Source organism: Phascolarctos cinereus, unplaced genomic scaffold (genome assembly GCF_003287225.1).
Source record: "Phascolarctos cinereus isolate Bilbo 61053 unplaced genomic scaffold, phaCin_HiC Scaffold_5;HRSCAF=322, whole genome shotgun sequence".
In the NCBI taxonomy this organism is placed as follows: Eukaryota; Metazoa; Chordata; class Mammalia; order Diprotodontia; family Phascolarctidae; genus Phascolarctos; species Phascolarctos cinereus.
Genome location: NW_027555958.1, coordinates 148,323,552 through 148,347,056, shown reverse-complemented (window position 1 = coordinate 148,347,056; position 23,505 = coordinate 148,323,552). Strand labels below are relative to the sequence as shown.

General features: G+C 39.0%; 1 protein-coding gene across 1 annotated transcript; it reads left to right on the top strand.

Moving 5' to 3' along the window:
- Positions 1-1,466: 1,466 nt before the first annotated feature.
- On the top strand, positions 1,467-23,268 carry CCN6 (cellular communication network factor 6). The gene is made up of 5 exons (XM_078155576.1): positions 1,467-1,534; positions 5,385-5,674; positions 8,219-8,461; positions 17,780-17,973; positions 22,790-23,268. Exons 1-5 carry the CDS (start codon positions 1,467-1,469, stop codon positions 23,069-23,071), a joined length of 1,077 nt encoding a protein of 358 aa, XP_078011702.1. The 3' UTR covers positions 23,072-23,268.
- The last annotated feature ends 237 nt before the right edge of the window (positions 23,269-23,505 follow it).

The following is a 23,505-nucleotide window of genomic DNA, read 5'->3' as shown; positions in this document are numbered from 1 at the left end:
CTCCAGTATCCTTGCCAAGAAAACACCAAATGGGGCCGTGAAGAGTTGAACACAACTGACAAATGACTGAAAAACTTTTTGAAGATCAAATAACAATATACAATGTTATTGATAAATAAAAACATAGTCATTGATGAATAAATACATTTTCATATATTTTGAACATCTGGTCATATATGATGAATATGATTAATAAATATATGTTTGTATATTTTGAACATATGTTTATATGTGAACATATATTTGTGCATAAACATATATTCATATATGAACATATATTTTCTATTATAATATATTATTATTCATCTCATTCTCATACTTTTCCATGGAGTTCAGATAGAAATGATCCATGGACATTCACTATCCTCCTATTCTTTTACATTTAATGTTTTCTAGACCGCGGCTTAGATGAATAAAATAAATGCTTTTTGCAATGGAATGAAAGTATTGGAATGTTAGCTCACCCTCTGTTGTTGATAATGATGATGACAGTGATGATGATGACGGCTGTAATGGACAGAGAGCCAGCCTTAAAGCTAGTGAGATCTGGGTTCAGGACCAATTTCTGACACATACTAACTGTAATCCTGGGAAAGTCACTTAACTTCTAAGGGCCCCAGGCAATTTTCTAAGACTAAGTTGTAGAAAACATGTTAAATTTGCATCAGTAGAAGAAGTTTCCTCATGGGGAGCTCCCTATACCAATAACAATTCAGGTCTGCTTCCTTTCCCTAAATAATATTAATAATAATAATAATAATAATAATATAATAATAATTATTATTATTATTATTATTATTATTATGCATTAGAAGAGGTTAGTATGGCTGCAAAATGAATTCTGAACTTCAAAAATGAAAATTCATTTCAAAAGTATCAGTACAGAGTTGGTTATGCATGAGGTAGGATGTGTGTGTGTGTGTGTGTGTGTGTGTGCTTGTGTCTCTGTGTGTGTGTGCGTGTGTGTGCGCGCGCTCTTGGGCAGAGGAAAGGTAGGGTTTGCAGAGGAGACAGAGGAGAGCTTTGTGTAGCAAGTAATGAACAGGCCCAGTCTTCTCTCTCTCTCTCACTTCCCCTTGGAGGCTGAGCTTAGGAACATGCAGGGACTGCTCTCCTTCTCTCTTCTCATCACTACTTGGGCTTCCCAGGTAAGCTCTGACCAGTTGATCTTTCCACCTCAGGGGGCTAGGGAAGCACTTATTTTTTAGGTGAGAAATGAAAAAAAAAAAGGAAGAAGGAAGTGGGGCAAATGGGATGGTGCAGATGATGTCAGGGGATCTCTGCAGGAAATCTTTCATCACAATTAGCAAGCTATTTTCCACACTGGATGAAATCTTGTATTAGTTTAAGTATTGAATGAATCAAAGGTGTTTCAGACAGGACTCTTGTTCAGTAACTGATATCTCTTTTTCAAGGTATTTGAACAACCTTTTGGTTTTTAATCATTTTGGGGATGGGGTGGAGGAATGGGGTTTGGGGGATTCTTCTTGGTACATCATCTCTTTGGGAAGGAGCAGCCTTGCCGGGGCCCACGGTAGGGGTAAACACTGCTTCTTCATTCCCATTCCAGGCCAGGGCCCAGCTTTCCACAACCTGGTTACAGAATGTGCAAAAATCTGCTGGAAAAAACAGACTTTTGCAAACAAAAAGTTTCCGTTATGTCTGCTCCTGTTTGGAAGAGGAGTTGAGGGAACAGTTACCTCTTACAGTCCACAGCAGACTTTTCCTCTCAACATGTATGTTTTTCACTTCTTCTAAAGAGCTAGGACTATTTTTGAAATATTGAAAGCTCTGTCTCCAAAGAAAAGTTTATTTTCATAAGAAAACTATCTTGTGTGGGCTTGCCATTAACTCAGTTTAAAAAACAAACAAAAAATAAAGCAAAACAAAAAACCGGGGTGGGAGTGGTAGAAATAGACCATGGTGAATTATTTATTTGTTCTCCCTAGGAATTGATGATACACAGTCAAAGCTATTTTTAAAATTCATTTAGCACTTTAGAAAACATAGGAAGGTATCCATGGCTTCTTGAGAATGGAGAATGGAATTGTCAATGGGGTGGTCTTGGAACAATCTTGTCAGAATTTTATTGTGAAAGCCAGGAGGCCTCTTAATGACGCATCACATTATGGTTATTAGGATATTTTTGTTTTCACTCTTCTGGTTTTGAGGTAGAGATGACATTTTTTTCCTGATTGTATTTCATATGATTTAGATCTGGAATGGACCCCAAAGTCATTTAATCCAACCACCTTCATTTTACATATAGGGAAACTGCCCCAGGGAGGTTAAAGGTCACACAGGTAGTAAGCAGTAGAACCAAATTAGAATCCAGGTCTTCTGACTCAAAATCCTTTGCTCTTTCTACTCCATCATGATGCCCATTGCTTAGTTAGAATGGTGCTCTTGGGGTACCTAATAATTGTTGAACTGAATTGAATTGGTTTAAGAGTCAAATCTAAAGGGTTGGTAATGCACAGAGAACTGGGATAGGTGGAAGTGAGAAAAGATAGAGACAGCTTGTATATCAATAACATATGGCATTTTTTTTGGTGGGGGGAGGTTCCATACCTGTAATTTAGTCTGTTTAGGGAATTCTCATGAGGAAACTCACTCTGTTTATGTGGAGTAGCAACTGTCTTTCAACCTGTCATCTTAGAGAGCTGATTCAGGCACTGAATGGTCAGGTGACTTGTCCACATGGCCACTCTGTGTCATGGTCAGGTTTAACCCCATGTCTTCCCGACTCTGAAGCCAGCTATCTATCCACTAAGCCACATGGCCTCTAACACAGCACTAGATTTTTAAAAAAATGATCACAGTTGAGAGTCTAAGAAGCAACAAAACTGAATTATATTTTATCAGTCTTGACCATAGCTATTCAGATGGGAGTAGGAAAAAATCCAGGACAATTTGGGTAGAAGGAGGAATTCAGATGAGCTGTGTTAAATTAGCTGCCATTTCTATAATCTGCACTAATGACTATTTTGGTCATGTAAATTAGCCAGAATTGCTAAATATGACCAAACTTCAATGATAAGAAAATTCTTCTATAAGTAAAATCTGAAAGGGGGGGGAAGATGTAGCAGAATAGGATTATAGATCATAGATTTAGAGCAAGAAAGAACATTATATAAGAAATACAGGAAATGGGGTACAGAAGTCTATCCTGCTCTACAGGAAAATAGAAGGGGAAGGGGATAAGAGAAGGGAGAGGAGAGAGATAGAAGAGAAGGCAGACTAGGGGAAGGGGTATTCAGCATGCATGCCATCTTGGGGTGGGGGGAGGGGGGAGAAATTTGGAACTCAAAAACTTGTGGAAGTGAATGTTGAAAGCTAAAAATAAATAAACTTATATTTTTTTTAAAAAAGAAAGAACATTATAAGCCACTGAGTCCAGTTCCTTTCTTTTAGAGATAAATCGGGCAGTCACACAACTTGCAGGTTTCTGAGGTGAGATTAGAACCCAAGTTTTCCCTTCAAGTTCAGTATACTACTCACTATATCAAATTGCCTCTAAGTGACAGGTGAGGAAATATCATCAAAGACTGATCTTTGTGGATCTTTTACAAGGTATGATTTTTTTGACTTCATGGGAGGAAGAAAATAAGCATTTGTTAAGTGCCTATGTGCTAAGCACTTTACAAGTATTATCTCACTTTATCCTCACAACCACCCTAGGAGGTAGGTGTCATTATTCCAGTTTTACAGTTGAGGAAACAGAGGCAAATAGAAGTTTAAGTGATTTGCCCAGGGTCATCCAGCTAGTAGCGTCTGGGGCTGGATTTGAACTTACAGCTTTCGGGCCACTCCGCTCTCTTTGCCCAAATGGGGTCACAAAGAATCAGACATGACTGAAATGACTGAACAACAACTTTCTGACCCTAGGCCCATCTACTGAGTCACTTAGCTGTTGTCTTTTGATGGGACTCTGTTTTTGTAAATAAAACTAAAAAAAACTTTTGAAAGATTCATTGTGAGTATTAGACTGTGTAAATAAGTGAATTACTATTTCCCATCCTCAGAAAAGACTTTTCCAAGCTCATAAACTAGCCCTCCTTGTCAGATCCGGGTAGAAATGTCCTGAAGGTAGCTGGTAATGCACTTCTGGAAAGAAGTCCAAACCAGAAAAGTAATTCATCTGGTTCTGCCACCTCTTGCTTCTTGAGTGATCTTCAGCAAGATGACCACTTCTCTGAGACTCAGTGTCCTCATCTGTGAAATGAGAAAGTTGGATCAGCTGATGGTATATTAGGTCTTTTTTTCCCCCCTTTATTATTCTATAATCAAAAGTGATAGTTGAGATTATGGGAAACAATGAGGTTTCTGAGGGTGATATTATAAAGGGGAAAAGAGGATGGCATAATGTAAAGACCATTGGGTAGGAAAGACCTGGATTCTATATCTGACAATTACTGACCTCAGGCACATCACTGGGCCTCAGTTTCCTCATTTGGAAAATTAGGAGTTTGGAGTAGATGACTTTTGAAGTTCCCTACAGGTCTAATTTTCTATGCACCTGAAATAGAGTTATAGGAGAGTGTGGGAGCCCACTTCTACCAGAGAGCTGATTGTTAAAATTTCAGTATTCTATTTATACCTCAGAAACCAATAAATACTACCAATCAAGGCTAGAATTGTATTATTGATTGTCTTGGTTTAAGAATGATGGAGGAAATGTTTATAGGGCAGCTTAATCTTAAAAATCTGTTGTGCCTTCCGGGGGAGCCAGTTGTTAAACATTTAACCAGCATACCCCTGCCAATGTCCCATAACAATTTCTGTGATATGGACCATGTGGAGTGGAAAAGAAAGATGGGAGCCCACATCACAAACCACTAGGAATTGCTTTTAAGGATGTTTTTTTTTCCTTGAGAACCTTTTTAAAAAGGAATTTGGGGGACTGATAAATCCATAACCCGTCATCGATGGAGCATCAGGCATTTATGATGCTTTGGGGCTGAGAGGGCTAGACAGATGCAGATATTACCATTTTCTTCCCTACCTCACAGAATTGCAGGGGCAGTTGTAAAAGGGATCAATTGCTTGTGATTCTGCAGGGCCATTAAAGGGCACTGACATGTATAGCAGTGAATAAATTGATCAATGTAAAATTCAGGGCTATGCTGTGTAACACTGGCTTGGAGAACTTATCTGCCGCTGATTATGAGTGCACTTGAGTTCATAGGACTGAAAAACCATGTGGTTCTTTAATTGTCAAAAAATACTTTATGGGGGCAATGGGACTCGGGCCAGGATTAAAGAATGGGTAGAATTTGGTTATATTGAGGGAAAGAGAGAGAAGGCACTCTAGGTGAGGGGAGGAAATGCCTAACACTTTAGTGTGATCCTTAATGGCTAATTATCTGTAAGTCCTTTTGCAGGGCTCAAGGCAGCAGTCAAGCTGCTGATGGAGAGTCTGAAGCAAAGGCAACAGATGTCACTAAAATGTATCAGAGGAAAGAGCTCTGCCACTGGCCATGCCAGTGCCCTCAGCGGAAGCCCAGGTGCTCACCTGGGGTGAGCCTGGTAAAGGACGGCTGTGGGTGCTGTAAAATCTGTGCCAAGCAGCCTGGGGACACGTGCAACGAGGCAGAGGTCTGCGACCCCCACAAAGGCCTTTACTGTGACTACTCTGTGGACAAGCCTAGGTACGAGACAGGAGTGTGTGCATGTAAGTGACATGTTTCCATCTTTTTGGCACTTGGGGCAAGGATGGGGAAGGAGCATCCTCTTCTACAGTGAAGGAATAAAAAAAGAAAAAGAGCCGTTAGTTTGGGAGATCCACTCTAATATTCACCTACAAGCCAAGTAGGCTTTCAGTCTTTACATGGATGGGCTCCATGGAGCTAAACACCAATGGGAAAGTAGGAAGAGATGCAGGTGTGTTTAGGAACCTCTGAGATTTTGGTTAAATAATCAGAGATAAGAGTTTCTTAATTGCCTTTAAGGTGTGCTGCTTAAAAATGGGAAAACCATTTGAAAATGCTTACAAGATTTAAAAGCACCATAGGAGTAAATAAATGAATCAAAACACTTTTTATTAAGCATTTATGTGCCAGGGACTATGTTGAGTTTTTTCCCAACACTTTGTTCAAACTAAATTTAGCCCTTTTATAATGAAAAAAAAAGTTTTTGATCTGGAGCTGTGATGTCATGAATTTGGAAACTTTCAGCATGGACAATTCTTCCAATAGCATGGATCAGTAATTGATCTAGAACATAATTTTAGAAAGTTACCTGGGGTACTGAGACTTGCCTAGGACACAGAGATACTATATGTCAGAAATGGCACTTGAACCCATGTCAAAGTGACTGTAAGGCCTGCCTTCCATTCACTGTGACCAATTGCTTTTCTTTTATAATTTAACTCATGTAAAACCATAGAGAGGCAGCATGATATAGCGGCTATCAGGAAGACCTGAGTTCAAGTTCTGACTTTGATACATATTGTATAAACATAGGCAAGTGACTTAACTTTATAGTGTTCCAGGCAAATGAGATTATAAAACATAGGGAGCTGTCCATCTAAATTTATGGAGAGAGTTTCCACACTGGGAGTTCCTACTCCTATTAAATCATAGTTCTGGGTCAACAAAATTATGAGAAATGTAGTAAAATTAAATCATACATATACAGTAAAGTTTTACAGAATGCTTTCAACAAGCATTTATCAAGCACCTACTATGTGCCTGGCATTAGGTGGTACAAGTATTATTGTGACTCTTTTTAGATAAGGAAACTAAGGAACTTGTTTATGATCACTGTTAGTAAATAAATGTCTGAGGTGGGATCCGAACCTAGATCTCCTGATTCTGAGGCCAGTGCTCTAGTCACTAACCATACTGCCTTTCCTACGGTGGAAGGAGCACTAAACTTCAAATCAGGAGACATCTGGGTCCCTTAATGAACCCAAGCCTCAGTTTCTTCATCTGTAAGATGGGGGCAATATTTGCACTACATACTTCAAATGACTGCTGTGAGGAAGGTGCCTTGCATATCCTTAAAGCATGAAATAAGATGTGTTATTATTATTCAGACATTGCTTTTATTCTTTGTCCTGGGTGTTTAGGTTTTCAAATGAACTAAACTAGTTAATTATGTGTTATACTTTGCTATGTGTTACAAGTTTGTGTGTGACACAGCTTGGAAAAACCATGGCAAAGTGCTATATCTGCGCAAGCCAGCAGATGGCATCTGAAGCTTGAGCTACACCAGCTCACTACAATACGCTCCCTAGAGCTCAGAATTTGAATTCAAATCTAGGAGTACAAAACAGTTCCATCAAAATCATAACATCAATTCCTTATTCCCTTATAGGTTTCCTAATCTTGCTTTCCCTTCTCAGAATAGCCCCAAAGAATTAACTTGCCTGGAATTCAGACTAAATGGAATTTCCTAAAGGGAAGTGGAAAGTAGAAGGGACAATATTAAAACCAAAGCAGATTGAGTGAAGTAGAGTCTGTCTCAATTGCCAGTTCCCCCCCTTCTCTTGTGTATTATGTCTCTTGGTTTTCCCAGTGGAGACAGAAGCTCCTAAAGGCCATTTTGTAAATGACTGCTATCTGCTATTCACTGGCTTAGAAAAAAAAGATTTCCCCACACCACCAGCTTCCACTGCTGGCCACAACCATTAACGTCTATTCATAGTTTGGCTCTTGCAGAGGCTATAACTGAACTCTGACGATCTTTTAGGGAAATCAGGTGGTTGGCTAGCCTATCCTAAAGTTCCTGCCCATTACAGTCTCCTCCATGTCTCTTCCCCTTTGAAACAGATACATATCTAAAGCCAGAGAGAACAACCCAAAGTTCCCAGTCTGGACCTTTTAAAAGGTCCCATCAAAGTACAACTGACAATTGATCTCCTTTATGTCTGCCCCCCATTTGTAGCTATTATATTTTCATACTTCAAGCTCTCCTGGGTGCTTAAAATCCAGAAAATGCAAGGAGAAGACAGGTGACTATTGTTTAGCAGATGGCTGCTTGAGCATTGGAGATGGGGGCAGGAGAGCCATTCATGTGTAATTTTAAAAAAAAATCTCTAATTGTCCTTTTGTATATTTAGGTATTATTGCGAATGAGCATTCACAATGTGGAATACGTAGTAGAGACTTTTGTACCAGAAAAGATACAGATATAATCTCTCCTATTTTTGACTGGAGGTATAAAATATTGTAGCTCATTTATTCCTGGTGATTTGGTTGTTTTCCATTTTCAGATCTCATAGCTGTAGGATGTGAACTCAACAAGGTACATTATCAAAATGGCCAAGTTTTTCAGCCTAATCCCCTGTACAAATGCCTATGTGTGAGTGGTGCCATTGGGTGTACACCCTTATTCATACCAAAGCAAATAGACAGTCAATGCTCTGGCCCCAAAGGTGGGAAAAAGTCTGACCAATCCTACTGTAGCTTGAGACTACTGCAACAACAGATATCAGCGAGCTACCAAGCAATGCCAGGTGAGTACAACCAGAGCTATGGCAAATTCCTTTTAAGCTCAACTGACTGGGCCAAAAATGAATGTTTGCTGTCATTTGTCTTACTATTTACCATCCTGGTTTTGCTTTATGTAGCCTGGTGCCTTGTACATAGTAGGTGCCCAATAAGTATTGGCTGATTTGATTGAATCTAATTTTGGTGGTGGTGGTGTGTGGCCACAGATCTGAGTGTTTACTATGTACTTTGAGCCCTTGATCACAGATCACTGATCAACTGGGTTGAAAGGGACCATGAGATGCCACCTCATCTAGTCCTTTGCCTTTAGGCAGGTAAATTTATGAATCATCTGCAAAGGATATTTTGTTATCTTCTTTGGTAAAGAATTCTAAAAAAAAATTAAAAAAAAATTCTAGCCTTTAAAATAACACTTTGAATCAGGAAGATTCTTTTGATGTTTCATCTTCCACCCCCTTCTTGAAACTCTTTTCCTCTCATCCTGCCTTTGAATAAAAGAATGCTTGTCATCCATGCATCTTCTGGGAAATTTTTCCAAGATTTACTTGCACTGCTATGTTATAGTCAATTATTACTATGTCTCAGTGACAAATATCTAAGAATAAATTTTCTGTGTGAAATGAAAAGAAACTGAGATGTACTGTAACTAAGTTAAAAATAGACAAGGAATTGGAAGTATTGTTTGTATCTGTATTATCTGAACCTGTAAATACATATGTGTACATATGTGCATATATAGACATATATAAACGTATGAATATTTGCAAATATAGATGTATATGTGTTTAATTTTTTGAGGCCAAGTCTCCCTATCATACCTAGGCTAGAAGAATAGTGGCTTCTCATAGGCCTGATCCCAGTACTGACTGACATGGTAACTTGGACATATTCCATTTCTGATCTGGGCCATTTTGCCCCTCCTTAGACCTCCTGGTGCCCCCTTCACTCAGGTGCTCCTCATGTTGTTGCTGGACTCAGTGTGGATGCCTGATCAGCTTTTAGCACACTGCAGCTCAGAACTCCTGAACTCAAGCTACCCAGCTGCTTTGACCTCCCCTGAAATGGAGATTACAAGTGTGTACTATTGCACCTGGCCCAAATACATTTTTCTGTATAAAACTATTTTGATACTAAATTAGTTTTTCATTTATTTTGAAAACAGGCACAAAATCACTAGCCTATAACTATTACTATATGTGTGCACATTTTACTAACCCACCTTTCCCTGCAGAAGGTACATTTATAATCACAGACTTTGATAGAAACTGGTTATGGATGGAAAGAAGGAAGGAAACAATCATTTAAGTGTCCAGAACTAGTTTGCTAAACACTATAAATGTAATCTCAATTTCTCCTCACAGCAGCCCTGGGAAGTAGGCACTATTATTATCCCCATTTACAATTGGGGAAACTGAGGTAAACAGAGGTTAAAGTAATTTTCCCAGGATCACTTAGTTAAGTGTCTAAGGCTAGATATAAACTCGAGGCTTCCTGACTCCAGGCCAGGGCTCTACCCACTGTGCCACGTAGCTCTCTCATAAACATTATGTCATTTACTCCTCACGACAATACTGGGACGTAGGTGCTATTGTTATCCCCATTTTACAAATGGGGAAACTGAGGCAACAGAGCAGGTAAATGACTTGCCCAGGGTCACATAGCTAGTAAGTGTCTGAGGCCAGATATGAACTGGGGTCCTCCTGACCCAAGCCTAGATTCTATCCCCTATGTCACCTGGTTGTTTTTTAATAGACATTAATGGTCTTCAGTCTAAGACTGTGGCATGCTAGGACATAGAAGAACCCAGATCCTATACAAATAAATCTCCCATAAGGCATCAGAAGGAACAATCATAAAGAAAACCAAAGTGAAAAGGCTATATGCTCCTCTATCCATTCAAAAGTTCACAAGAAGATTGCCAGAAACTTGTGTAGGCTCTGGGCAGAGAAAAGCCAGGTTAGACAGAAGGCACCGTGCAAGAGACAAGGTCCCACTAGCCTGCACTAGAGCCACAGAAGGACACAAAGCTGGGTCAGCACCCAAGCACTTAAGCTACAGCAGGACTGAGCCAGACTAGCACCTGGGAAGTACAGACCAGAGCCCAGGCAGCCCATACTACTATTGTAAATTGTAGCAGGAGTCAGAGCCAGAGAAGACTCTGGGAAGCCCACACCCAAGTCAGAGGAGGAAAAAGTAGTAGGGCATTACCTGGAAAGCAAGGCGTTAGAGTTATTGGAAGATATCTGCTACTAATGCATGTGGTTACAGTGTCAGGTTACAAACAAGGGACAGAGCTGATTCCAGGTGAGGTGAAACGGAGAAAAGATCAAGGCCGAAAATGTAATTGAATCAATAGGAGACTAAGCCAAATCCCAGGAATTGCTGTAAAGGCTGGGTTATCATCTTAGCCATTGTATCTAGGACTAAGCAGGGCCTGCTAGCATCATCCAAGAGTATGAGATGGGATAGTAGTGGATAGAGTGCTGGGCCTGGACTCAGGAAGACTCATCTTCATGAGTTCAATTCCAGCCTCAGACACTTACTAGCTGTGTGACCTTGGGCAAGTCACTTAACCCTGTTTGCCTCAATTTCCTCATCTGTAAAATGAGCTGGAGAAGGAAATAGCAAACCATTACAGTATGTTTGCCAAGAAAATCCCAAATGGGGTCATGAAGAGTTGGACACAACTGAAAATAACCGAACAACTATAAGAGTTTGGCCCAAGTGGAAAAGAAATCCAGAAACAGATACGGGTAAACAGAAGAAAATGTTGAACACAATGAAGAAATAGTATGGACCAAGAGAAGCCCTAAAGGAAAACCCAGAAGAAAAGAGTAACTCCACAATAAATCTGATTAGAGCATCAGAGAAAAGAATGACCTAGCCACAAGGATTACAGAAAACCTAGAAGAAATGAAGCAAGATACAAAATATAATGTTAAATGAAATGAGAGCTAGGGAAGAATAATAGAAAAGAGAATTACTAGTTTGTAATAGAAAATGGTGAACTTTACCTAAAAATTGGACTCCCTGAAAACTAAAGTAGGTCAAAGTGAAAGCAGAGTTAAGACAAGAAACAGTGAATCAAAATCAAAAGAATGGGGAAAAACCACCAGTAAATATAGATACTCTAACAGACATTAAGTGAGATTATAACTCAACCTGAGCTAGAATCTTTTTTTAAGTGCTATTGATGGCAATTAGATTTATACACCTTCTTGAATTTTCACCAACTATAAGTTAATATTCTGTTTAAATGCCAAAGTGTTATAGGGATAAGTGTTTACATAGCTATGGTGTGACATATAAAAATTTGATAGATGTAATTTCTGAGTAATTAATCATCTTATTACTCATGTTAGCAGATAATAAAAGAGGTCAGTGGAACTCTCGAATGCCAAAGACCTCTCATGGAACCCACTCAATGCTTATGTGCCCTTGGAAAAGTGGGTGTTCCTGAGGATGACAATCAACTCTGATTGGTTAACAAGTAATGAGAGAATGAATGTTATAATGAGAAGTGGGCTTATTCTAATGAGGGTCTGGGGGATGTGACTGATCACTCACTCTTGGTCAAAGAGATTTATCTATACCCATATCACCCCATCTAGGGTAATCTAGACAAAAAGGGGAATCCACTTTTACCCAGACTTGTCTGAGTAAAATATAATGGGCCAGAATCCATCAATTCACCTAAACTAAAATTTCTTTACCTTTTGAACAGATCTGAGTTTTCCAGTTTGGTCAGTTTTGCCCAAGCTTTCATCTCATTATGAGCCCTCTACTTCAAAAGCTACCTGAATAATCTACAGGGTCTGATTTCTAAATGAGGAAAGGAAGGGGAAAAACCTTACTCCTAGTTAAATAACTGGCTATTAAGATAGGAGAGAAATAATCATTTCTCTCAATGGAAAGGAAAATACAGCTGAGATATGGTGAGGGAGCTAGGCTGTACTTCTTTTGGCTGCTCCACCATCTTGACTCTACCTCCCAAAGAGCTTACATTTTAATGAGGGAAGACAATACATATAAAGGAAGTGGAAAGGATGGGAAATGGGAGCTGCAGATGAAGATAACCAGCACAGGAGAAGGATAGAAGTCTGGAATGCAGCCTGGAGAAGAAAGACATGGTTGGTTTGGCTGTTCTCAAATGGGGGCTCTGGGAAGAGCCATCCAATCAGAGGGAGAGGCTGCAGGGGTGGAGCTTACTTCCAAAGTTTGAATTCCAGGACTAGAGGAGCTTCAGGATGAAGAGCTGGGGCACAGTAGAAGTCCACTGTGTACCCTGGGGAAGAAGGAGACATTCTTTGCCTTAGCATCCTCCTTAAATAGAGTTCCTGGTGATCTTGTAGTTTCCATGGTTTCAATTATCACCTCTATACAATAACCCCCAAATTTACATATCCAGCCAGTCTCTCTTCTGAGCACCACTAATTGCCACCTGGACATTACTATCAGTACATCCCATTGATATTTCAACCTCTACACAGCTAGAACCAAACCTATTATCTTTCTTCCTAACTACCTTATTTCTACCTTATTTCAGTTTTCAAGGTTTCTAACCTTGGAATCACCTTCAGCTCTCTCTTCACTTTGTCTTGATTTTATCTCTATTAATATCTCTCCCATCAATTTCTTTTGTTTCTCTACTCATATAGCTACCACTTTACTTCAGGCCCTTATCACCTCTTACCCAAACTATTGAAATAGACTCCTCTCTGGTCCCCTAGTTTCCAATCTATTCTCTCTCTAATCCATGCTCCATACAGATGCCAAAGCACAGGTCTGACCATATCATTCCTGCTCAAGAAATTTCTGTGACTCTTTTATCATTTCTAGCATGTAATGCAAATTCCTATGTTTGACTTTTAGAACTCTTTACAATCTGGCACTAACCTATCTTTCTGGTCTTATTTAACATTTCTTTCACTCATGCACTTGAGTTTCAGCTGGAATGGCCTATTTGTTATGGAAATGTGAAATAACTGTACATGCTGAAGAAATTAGTCCTATATATAAGTGCCTTTTAGGGATATTTGGAAAAGAAACTCTAGTCAGGGGAATGAGTTTTATGTGGGTTTAAAGAATATCTAGTTTCACGAAGGGAGCAATCTCAAGAACTCAATCAAATCAGTTGACTTAGAAGTTCATTAACACATTGTACCTATCTTGTCTTTTAATGCTGGCCTCTAGATCGCCTAGCCCGCCTCCTTTCACAGTACATTAACATCTCTGAAATCATAAGCCACTTAAAGCATATGTTATTTCTTATAGTGGATCCAGAGCCTCTTAAAGTCCGTTATTTTTAAAAAAATACCCTGAAGGCTCATACTGTTGTCCTCAGGATCCATATACTGTGGCTGGGTGGGCTATCTTGTAAGTCAGGGGTTCCCAACATTTTCCACAGCTCTTGGCTTTCAGTTAACTTTCTCACAATCCTTATTAAATAAAAAGGAAGTAATTTGTAGAACTTACTATAAGTAATTATATATTATATATAGAACATCTTATAGAGATTTATATAATATATAATGTGGTACACATTATATGCTATTCATAACTATACTATACACATAAGAAATACTCATTTCAATAGGATGATAATTATTTACCAAATTCCCCAATGCCATCTTGACAACCTTCTTGTGGGAGTATGTGTCCCCCAGGTTGGGATCCCTTGATATAAGTGAAATACCCTTGTAACAAGGTCTTTTAGGTACCTGCATATATGTGAGCTCCTTCCCTTTCGGTGGAGTCCAGAAATGTCCTATCATTTATGGAATTCTGCTTTATAGGTAAGTTTTCTGGGTGTTGCTGAGGATACAGCACTGTATTTAGAGTCAGGAAGACCTGAATTCAAATCTAGCCTTAGACACTTACTATGCTGTGTGACCACGGTCAAATCATTTGACCTCTGTCAGTCTGTTTCTTCATCTGTAAAATGGGGATAGCAATAGCACCTACCTCCCAGGGTTGTTGTGAGAAGTACTTTGCAAACATTAAAGCACTATATCAATGCTAGTTATATTATTATTAGTAGTATTATTGCTATTATTATTAATTACTTTCTATACACAAGACATTGTACTGGGTTTTAGGGAAACAAAAATACAACAAGGAACTTACAATATAATGGAGAATGGGGAGAGAAATGCTTCAATACTTATACCATTAGGAAGAGCCATACATATAAAATGTTAGTATATACACTTGGGACCGAGGCTGAGAGCAATACCAATATTAAAAGCAGTGTTGTAGAGTGTTAAGACCTTTGAACCTGGGTTCAAATTCAGACTCTGCCCCTTATTACATAAATCACATAAGCTCTCAGGGATTCAGTTTCCTCAAATGTACATGAAAAATGAAAGGGATGTATTAGATGATCTCAAGGTTCCCTGCCAACTCTAACTTTGTGTGAAACCATCTACTGAGATCTTAGATCATAGATTTAGGGATGGAGAGAATTTTAGACATCAGTCCAACTCCCTCATTTTACAAATGATGAAAGTGAGCTCCAGAGAGGTTACTAATTCTCCCACGGTCTCACAATGATTAAATCATACTTCACCTGGTGTATTTGTGCTCAGTTCGGGGTACTCTGGTTTAAGGACGACATTGACAAGTTGGAGAATGTCCAGAGCAGGACAACCAGGATTTGTGAAAGGCTTTGGGACCGCATCACAAAGAGGAGCAGTTGAAGAAACTAGAGTTATTTTGCCCAGAGAACTCTTCAGGTGGATATGAATAGATGTTTACAAGTTTTTGAAGGGTGTCACATGGAGAAGCCTCTCAAAGTCCAATTTTTTTTTTTTTAAATATCCTCAAGGCTTATGGTACTGTGGTCCTTAGGATAAGAAGTATTAGATTCATTCCGTTTGGGCAGAATCAGGGACAATGGGTTGGAAAAAAGCAAATTTAGGCTTGATGTCAGGAAAGATTTCCTCATAATTAGAGGTATTCAGAAGTATAATAATCTGCCTCAGAAGAAGGGGATTCTCCCTCTTCGCAGGTCTCCAAGAACAGAATGGAAGACCACTTGCAGGATCGTTATAGTAGGGATTCTTTTCCTAGATGGATTGGACCAGATGGCTGCCAAGGTCCCATGTAAGTCTCAAACTCTATGTAAAGTTTCAGAACCCGGAATCAAATCCTGGTATTCTGGTTGGTGGGTTAGCTGGGCTTTAGGTTGCAAAGGGAGTTTAATCTCCTCTGAGTCCCTCTGCTTTGATTAACTGAGTTACAGTATTAATGAGCCTTGATGGATTTCAATCTTTTACACAGACAGACTCACAAAGACACATATCCTCTCTCAAATCAGTGTTATTTATTTATATAGTTGGGCAGCTAGGTGGTGCAGTGGATAGAGCACCAGGCCTGGAGTCAGAAAGATTCATCTTCTTGGTTTCAAATCTGGCCCCCAGACAGTTACTAGCTGTGTGACCATGGGCAAGTTACTTAATTCCGTTTGCCTCAGTATGTTCATCTGTAAAATAAACTAGAGAAGGAAATGGCAAACCACTCCAGTATCTTTGCCAAGAAAACCCCAAATGGGGTCATGAAGAGTTGGACACAACTGAAAAATGACTGAACACACATACACACGTGTGCGCACGCGCACACACACACACACACACACACACACACACACACACTCACTCATTCACTTACTTAATTCCAGATGTTTAGAATCTAGCTTTTGCTTGGTCAGCATAAAATTATGTGGTGACATAGTGCTCTCTGCTTACATGTGCTAAACTTTTTTTTTAACTGCTCTTCCAAATTTCTTGCTTTTTAAAAACATGTACTTTGTTAATCAGATTTCTAAACTGCATCTCCTGGCTAGATTTTAAGTGATGAGATGCACTGGATTTGCAACAACTTATCTTCCCTTTATTTATTCCAGATGTGCCAGGCTTTTACTCTGCTTCCTGCATTGAGGTCTTTAAACTGCTGTCTACCTTCCAGGTACCCATATTTCTGCCCCCGTTCCATCATTTATATATAGATTTCAGATGATATTGTTGTAAGATACACACACACACACACATACATACATATATACATGTATGTATATATTTGTTTCAATATAGTATATAATTCAAAGCAGCTTATGTTTCTCAGCTGACTAGAAGTAAAATTTCTCCTTTTTTTCTTTCAAATTGACATCTTGTCATATTGTGCCCAGAATTTTTCACAGAACACTTACATGCAGGCTTAAGACTTTAAAATATTAATATTTTCCTATTCTCTTTAAATTAAAGAAATGCTTTGGAGTGTCTGAGAATACCAACATGTAGCTTGTTCAGAATTAATGAGCTTGACTCTGTGACATGCATGAATCAATCTGGATTGAGACAGCAAGCTCCCACTGGCTTTACTTGGGGATGAAAAAAGTATGATGTCTCCCGCTCCCCACCCAAAACAAAACTAAGCCAGATCAAACCAGAAGCAGCCAGTGGAGCTTGCAACAATAGCCCTGCACAGTTGGAATGGGAGAATTTGACTGAATTGGAAGTTCAGGGTTTAAGGCTGTATATCAAGTCTTTTGTGATGTTAGAGTAGAAGTCTATTTTCTGTCTTTAGTCAGTTTCAAAAGCAGAAGTCATTTCCTTCCGAAACACCGGAATACCTTCTAATGAATATGAACAACAAGGCACAAATTAGGGAGAAATACTATGCTTCAAGATTAGTTATCTTGGCCCACAAAGTACTTTCACAGATCATGACATTTCCTATTAAGCTTACATCATTCTGATTAACATCTTGCTTCTCCATATCCTATTAACATCTATTTTAATGTTTGTTCTGTGAGAGATCAATTTAGGAAGGAGGAAAGGATTGTAGTTGTTCCTGTAGGAGAAACAAGCTATAAATCAGAATATGGCCAGGTTCAATAGCTGGAGTATAGTCTAGATCAGGGGTGGGGAATCAGCGACCTCGAGGCCACATGTGGCCTTCTAGGTCCTTGGTTGTGGCCTTTTCACTGAGTCCAATTTTTACAGAACAAATCCTTTTATTAGGGGGATCTGTTCTATGAAGTTTGGATTCAGTCAAAGGGCCACATTTGACTCTAGATAGAAGGAAACAAATTAAGGGGAAAAAAAGCTGCAATTTTACCTCAAAGGTTATTTTTTAAAATTCCTATTCATAAAAGAAATTGGTTTGTTGGAATTTATCTGAGAATTTGGGAGTGGGATAAAGGGATGATGCAGAACCAGTTCCAAAAATTAAGCTACTATGGGAGTTTATTTGGGTAACTGAATGATTAAGATAGAACTGGAAATTAATGATTGGCAGTCTTTTTTTTCTCCTTTCTATTCTAGTTTATAAGACTCTCCCACTTTTCTGGAAGAGGAAGTGCCTTGTGCAGGCTACAACATGGACGCCTTGTTCTAGAACATGTGGGCTAGGAATATCCAATAGAGTGACCAATGAAAACAGTCACTGTGAAATGAGGAAAGAGAAAAGACTGTGTTATATTCAGCCTTGTGACAGTAACATATTAAAGGCTGTGAAGGTAAGTTTTGACTTGAAGAAAAGCACATTTTGTGGTCCTGCTGATAACTGACCCTAGGTGGTTAGAATCTGAGCTGGAAAGGACCTCAAAGATCACCTTTCTGTTTCATTTTACAGATAAGGAAACTGAGGCCTGTAGAAGTAATGTAACTTGCCCAAGATCCCACGGATATTTAATAGCAGAGCTGGGATTTGAATCCAGGCTCTTCCATCTATTTTCTAATTACTTTTCCCCTCCCCACTCCTCACCCCCTGCCCAAGTAGTTAAGTAAAATCCTTTTCCTTTCCCCCCTCACCTTGTTAGTTTTCAAAATTTCATTTTCTGTGTCTTTCTGAGAAGGATTTGTTTCCCTTATTCTTTATTCTCTTTCTTCTATACTTTTATTTTTTAATTCAAGTCCCTTATATTTATTCTTTTAGTTTCTATATTCCTCATGGAATTAAAGCTTCTAAGGTACCCATTTTGAGTTCCTTCTTCTAAAGAGCTTTGTAGATTTTGTCCCCTGGCTGGCCATTTTTTTCTGGTGATAGCCAGTATAGAGAAGTACTGTTATATGGTAGGAATTATCCCATGTTCCTGATTATACAGTTCATTACTGCTCTTTGTTTTCCATATTATCATTTTTCCTCCATATACAATGAAATGAGTCCCTGCCCTCCTGCTCTTCTGGGTGCTACTTGCTCCTCTGCATTTCCCTTCTCCTAAGGTAGGATGAGAAGTCTCTCTAAACACCAAATTCCTGCAGATTATATCCATTGTAAGCTCCTCCTACTCCATTTTGAGAGCATCTCTCTTCCTCCATGGGGAAGTTCTTCAGAGGGACCCTGTCTCACTATTGAAATAACATTTCTCCATTTTTTGCCATTTCAAAAGTTCCCTTCTAAAGGGAAGGGAACAAGCATTTATTAAATGCCTATACGACAGGCATTATATTAAGTGCTTTATAAATAATATCTCATTTGATTTCACAACAACCCTCTGGGGTAGTTACTATTATCCTCATTTTACAGCTAAGGAAACTGAGGCAGACCAAGGGTCAATTAGATCTTCTTGACCCTAGGCCCAGCACTCTATCCACTGTGCCACTTGCTTTGTCCTTCCATTTACCTTCTCAGCCAATCTCCTGTGGGCCCTCTACTTCCTGAACAACTACAGGAGTTACTACTTTCTCTTCAGAGTTAACCATTTACTTGATTAAGGCACCTTGCATGCATATTCCCCTCTACCTTTTTCCTTTCCTTTTCAGTTTTATGTGCCATCCCCTTCTGTAGTTTAGTCTCTGGAAAACAAACAAAACAAAGACTTTGATTCATGGCAGGTAGGGTGTGGTGAGATTTAGGCCATGATGTTTTAGTCCTCTTCCTCCACCATCACTTGTATTTGACTTCTGATTTCACTCGTCTTCTTGTGTGCTTTTAGAAAGAAATCTTTTAATATATTATTTTTTTTGTTGTTAAACCCCATAAGTGTCTTCCTCTTTCTAGTTTTTATCCCTCCTCCCTGCACTGGGTAATTTTGTTAGTTCTACTTTCTTTTGCTGCTGTATTTGTTTATCTTTTTGTATTTTTGTGGTTTGGGATATTTATAAAGCAAATAATTTGCTACGGTCTGGTTTTCTTTGTAGGATTACTTTAGGTGTCTCTTTTTAAAAATTACATATCCATCTTTTTTCATCAGGCTGGGTATGTCACCTCCTGGAGGGTGGCGGGTGGCAACTTGAACTCCTTTGCTCTTTGAAACATTATTCACTTCCACCATTGATTTCTACAAGGTGCAGAATAGGCTTGTGTTATTCAAATCTGATTTCCATTTGAATGTCTTTATCCTGGTCATTTATGGGTCTTGCAGTTTGCTGCGTGAGTTGTTTTTTTGCCCACCTGGAGGTAGGTCTGTGGATTCTTTTGATTAATACTTTGTTTTCTGTGTTCTGAAGTTCTGGGCAGTTTTCTTGTATTATTTCTTGCATTATAGTGTTTGGGTTTTTTAACTCATGTTCTTCTGGAAGATTTATAATCCTTACATTGTCTTTTATCTTGGGAGATCAATGTTTTGTTTGTATAGAGATCAATTTTTCTTTTTCTTTTTTTTTTTGCCTCTTCTGATTCTTTGGTTAAATTTGCCAATATGAATTCATGTTTTTCTGTTGAGCCAATCATTTCTGGCCATAAATTCTGCTTTCACAATTCTTTCTCTCAAGCTTTTTCAGGAACACCCTGTTTGTGGTTCCATGCTGTCTTGAAAATTCACAGTAGCTTCTGCCTTATCAGGTGTTGATTCATTTTTCTATCTTACATTCATTCATAGATGTCTGGACTCCTTTGGATGGTCTAGATCCCATCTTCCACTGCTAACAATCTCTTCTCTGTTAATCTGCTTGTGCTCAAGATCTTTGTTTTCTTCCTGCTGGGAGCTGAGATTATGATAATTTCAGTTCTTTTTCCTCTTATATTAACCTTATTGCTCACTTTCTGACTCTTTCACCTTTGATGGTAAGTTTCCCTGGAGACAGATCTTTAAAGCTGTCTCAGCCTCCTCGTACTCTGGTAATTCATATTTTATTAGCCTCACCCTCTGCCTCCAGGTCTGAGGGAATAAAAGTGGGCACAGTAGATGTCAGTCCTCTTTTCCCTAGGGCTGGTAGATCCACATACACATTGCTATCCTGCCCCAGTTCCCTCCTTTAGTTCTGTGTGGCAGAGCACTGTAGCAACATACAGAAATGCCACACTACAGACCCAACTAGAGGAAGCTTCTACCTTTGGTTTTCCACAGTGGGTAGAATGGAGTTCTAAATCCATGGGTCACCTGCTATAGCCCTGCCAGAGTACAATGGCTGATGAGGGAGTACTCAGTGAGCCTATAACAGATTAGCCTTCTCTGCACTTCAGGTTGTTACCTTATTTATCATCTCTGTGCGAGGGAGGGGTTTGAAAGATAATGAAAATCAAAGAAATATCTAGTCCTTTATCTCGCTGGTCACATGACCTGGAAGTCATGTAGACTCCCCCACTCTCCTTGTCCCCATATTTTCTCTTCCATTGGCTTCTCATGATACTATTTTCTCTTATTTTTCTCATCTTATCTCAGTCTTTTTGAATGGATCATTATACAGTTTCTTTCTTAACATGGCTCTATTTTCCAGGGATCTGTTTTTGGTCATATCTTCTTTTTCAACATTCTCTTCAATGATGATCTCAATTGCTCCCTAGTTGGGACACTGTGGGGCCCAAGCATCCTTCCTAAATGCGTAACAAATGTATGTGTGCATGTATATGTATTTCCTAATCTTTTCAATGTGGGAACTCCTATCCCACACTACCAACTACTGTACCATAGGCACCTCAAATTCAACATGTCCAAAACAGAATTTATTACCTTCCCCTGTATTACAACTCTCACCCCTAGCTTCTTTCTGTTGAGACCGTCACCAATTTATCAATCTAAAAAGATTCATTTGAATTACTCACTTTCTTTCCTGCACTCACCCCACTGCCATATCTAATCAATTGCCAAGTCTTGTGGATTTGACCTTTATACCTCTTACATGCATCCCTTTTACTTTACTAGAAAGACCACTACCTACCATCTCACCTGGACTACTGTATAAACAGAATCAGATTCCACGTTTCAGTCTCTCCTCTCTCCAATGCTTCCTTCACACAGTTAACAAAATCTTCCTAAAGCATCTTCCCGAGTTAGAAAACCTTCCATGGCCTATAGGATAAAATATAAACCCCTTAGCCCTGCATCTGAAGCCACATGATCTGATTTCAATCTACCTTTTTGGGCTCATTTCATGCTCCACCCCCCTCCATTTCCAACATGCTTTTTTGTTCCTGGCTCCTGAATCCAGTATTCCATCTCCCTTCCTGTCCTTGTCTCCTTACAAGCTTCAGCTTAGGTGCTACCACTAAGTCTTCCTGATCCCTCACCTACCCTCATTTTTAGTGCTTTCTCCCTCCTCAAATTGTGTTGTGTTACTTGTGTACAGATTGATGTGGTGCATCTTTCCAGTAGAATAGAAGCTTTTGTAGGCAGAGCCATTTTTAATTTTTTGTCCTCAGCACCTATCATATGACTTGAAGATTAACAAATGATGACTTGAATTCTACTAACTGGGGTATAACAGCTTTAGCGTGAAGGAATAGGCCAGGACCCCAGCTCTCAGGTGACAGGTCATTGTAGGGGACCATTCATATTTGTTTCTGAGGCTACTACAAATATTCTTGGGACAAAGGATGTTAAAACCTGAGAGAAGATTCAGTCAAATCCTTCCTCATCTATAAGAAAAGCTGACTTACTCAAGCTGTTATTTGGTGACAAGGCCAGCCAGATCTACAATAAAGATCAAACGACTCAGTCCAGTGCTGTTCCCACACCACCACACTGCTCTCCTTAACATTCATTTATTCAACAAACATTAAGCACCTACTATGTGCAATGTACTATGCTCGTTGTTGGCAATAACTGTAAACTGCAGCTAGGTGGTACAGTGGATAAGTGTCAGATCTGAAGTCTGGAACTTTTGTCTTCCTGAGTTCAAATCAGCTGTGTGACCCTGGGCAAGTCACTTAATCCTGTTCGTCTCCGTTCCTTATCTGTAAAATAAGCTGGAGAAGGAAAAGGCAAGCTATTCCAGTACCTTCGCGAAGAAAATCCCAAAGGAGGTCATGAAGAGCCTGACGTGATTGAAATGATTAAACAACAAAAACTATAAACCAGTATATATATCTAAATAGCAATGTTTTTCTAAAATAGCATCCTCCTTCCATTCAAATTTTTAAAATTTCCTTTTATTTGCTACTTTATTTTTTAGATACCAAAAGGAAAAACATGCCAGCCTACTTTTCAACTTTCTAAACGAGAGAAACTTTCCTTTTCTGGATGCACAAGTACTCAGAGCTACAAACCAACTTTCTGTGGAAAATGCTTGGATAAGAGATGCTGCATTCCTAATAAGTCTAAGATGATTACCATACAGTTTGATTGCCCAAATGAAGGGTCATTTAAATGGAAAATGATGTGGATCACCTCTTGTGTATGTCAAAAAACCTGCAGAGATCCAGGGGATATCTTTTCTGAGCTAAAGATTCTATAAAGAGCTTTAATTAAAAATGGCAGTAAATATTAAACATTAGTGTTAGTCTAAGCATAATCTCTTTACTACACCAAATAATTCTTCCAATAATTTATGTGGCTAAAAAAGTGAAAAAAATGCATTTATGTTGAAAAGAGTAAGGATAGATATGTCTAGTCATATTTGTATATAATTTGAATTTTTGGAAGTTCTTTTAAACAAATATGGGACTCTGAAAAGCAAGAAATTTAAGCCATAACTCCTAAAATTTGTGTCATAATTAAATATCAGAGCAAGATTTGATCCTACATGTGGTAATTCTATAAAGGCAAAATACAGTCTATTATATGTATAGTACTGGACCATTTCATGTTTTCTACAAAAGCAAGTAGATGTTAGTTAAAAAAGCCTAAGAATGACTGGCCCCTAGGACTGTGTCTTGATCTCTTAACTAA

Coding starts and splice junctions, on each gene's coding strand:
- CCN6 (XM_078155576.1), top strand. CDS start 1,467: ATGGGGTTTGGGGGATTCTTCTTGGTACATCATCTCTTTGGGAAGGAG. Junction 5,675..8,218: donor CGAGACAGGAGTGTGTGCAT/GTAAGTGACATG, acceptor TTCCATTTTCAG/ATCTCATAGCTGTAGGATGT. Junction 17,974..22,789: donor ACATATTAAAGGCTGTGAAG/GTAAGTTTTGAC, acceptor TTTATTTTTTAG/ATACCAAAAGGAAAAACATG.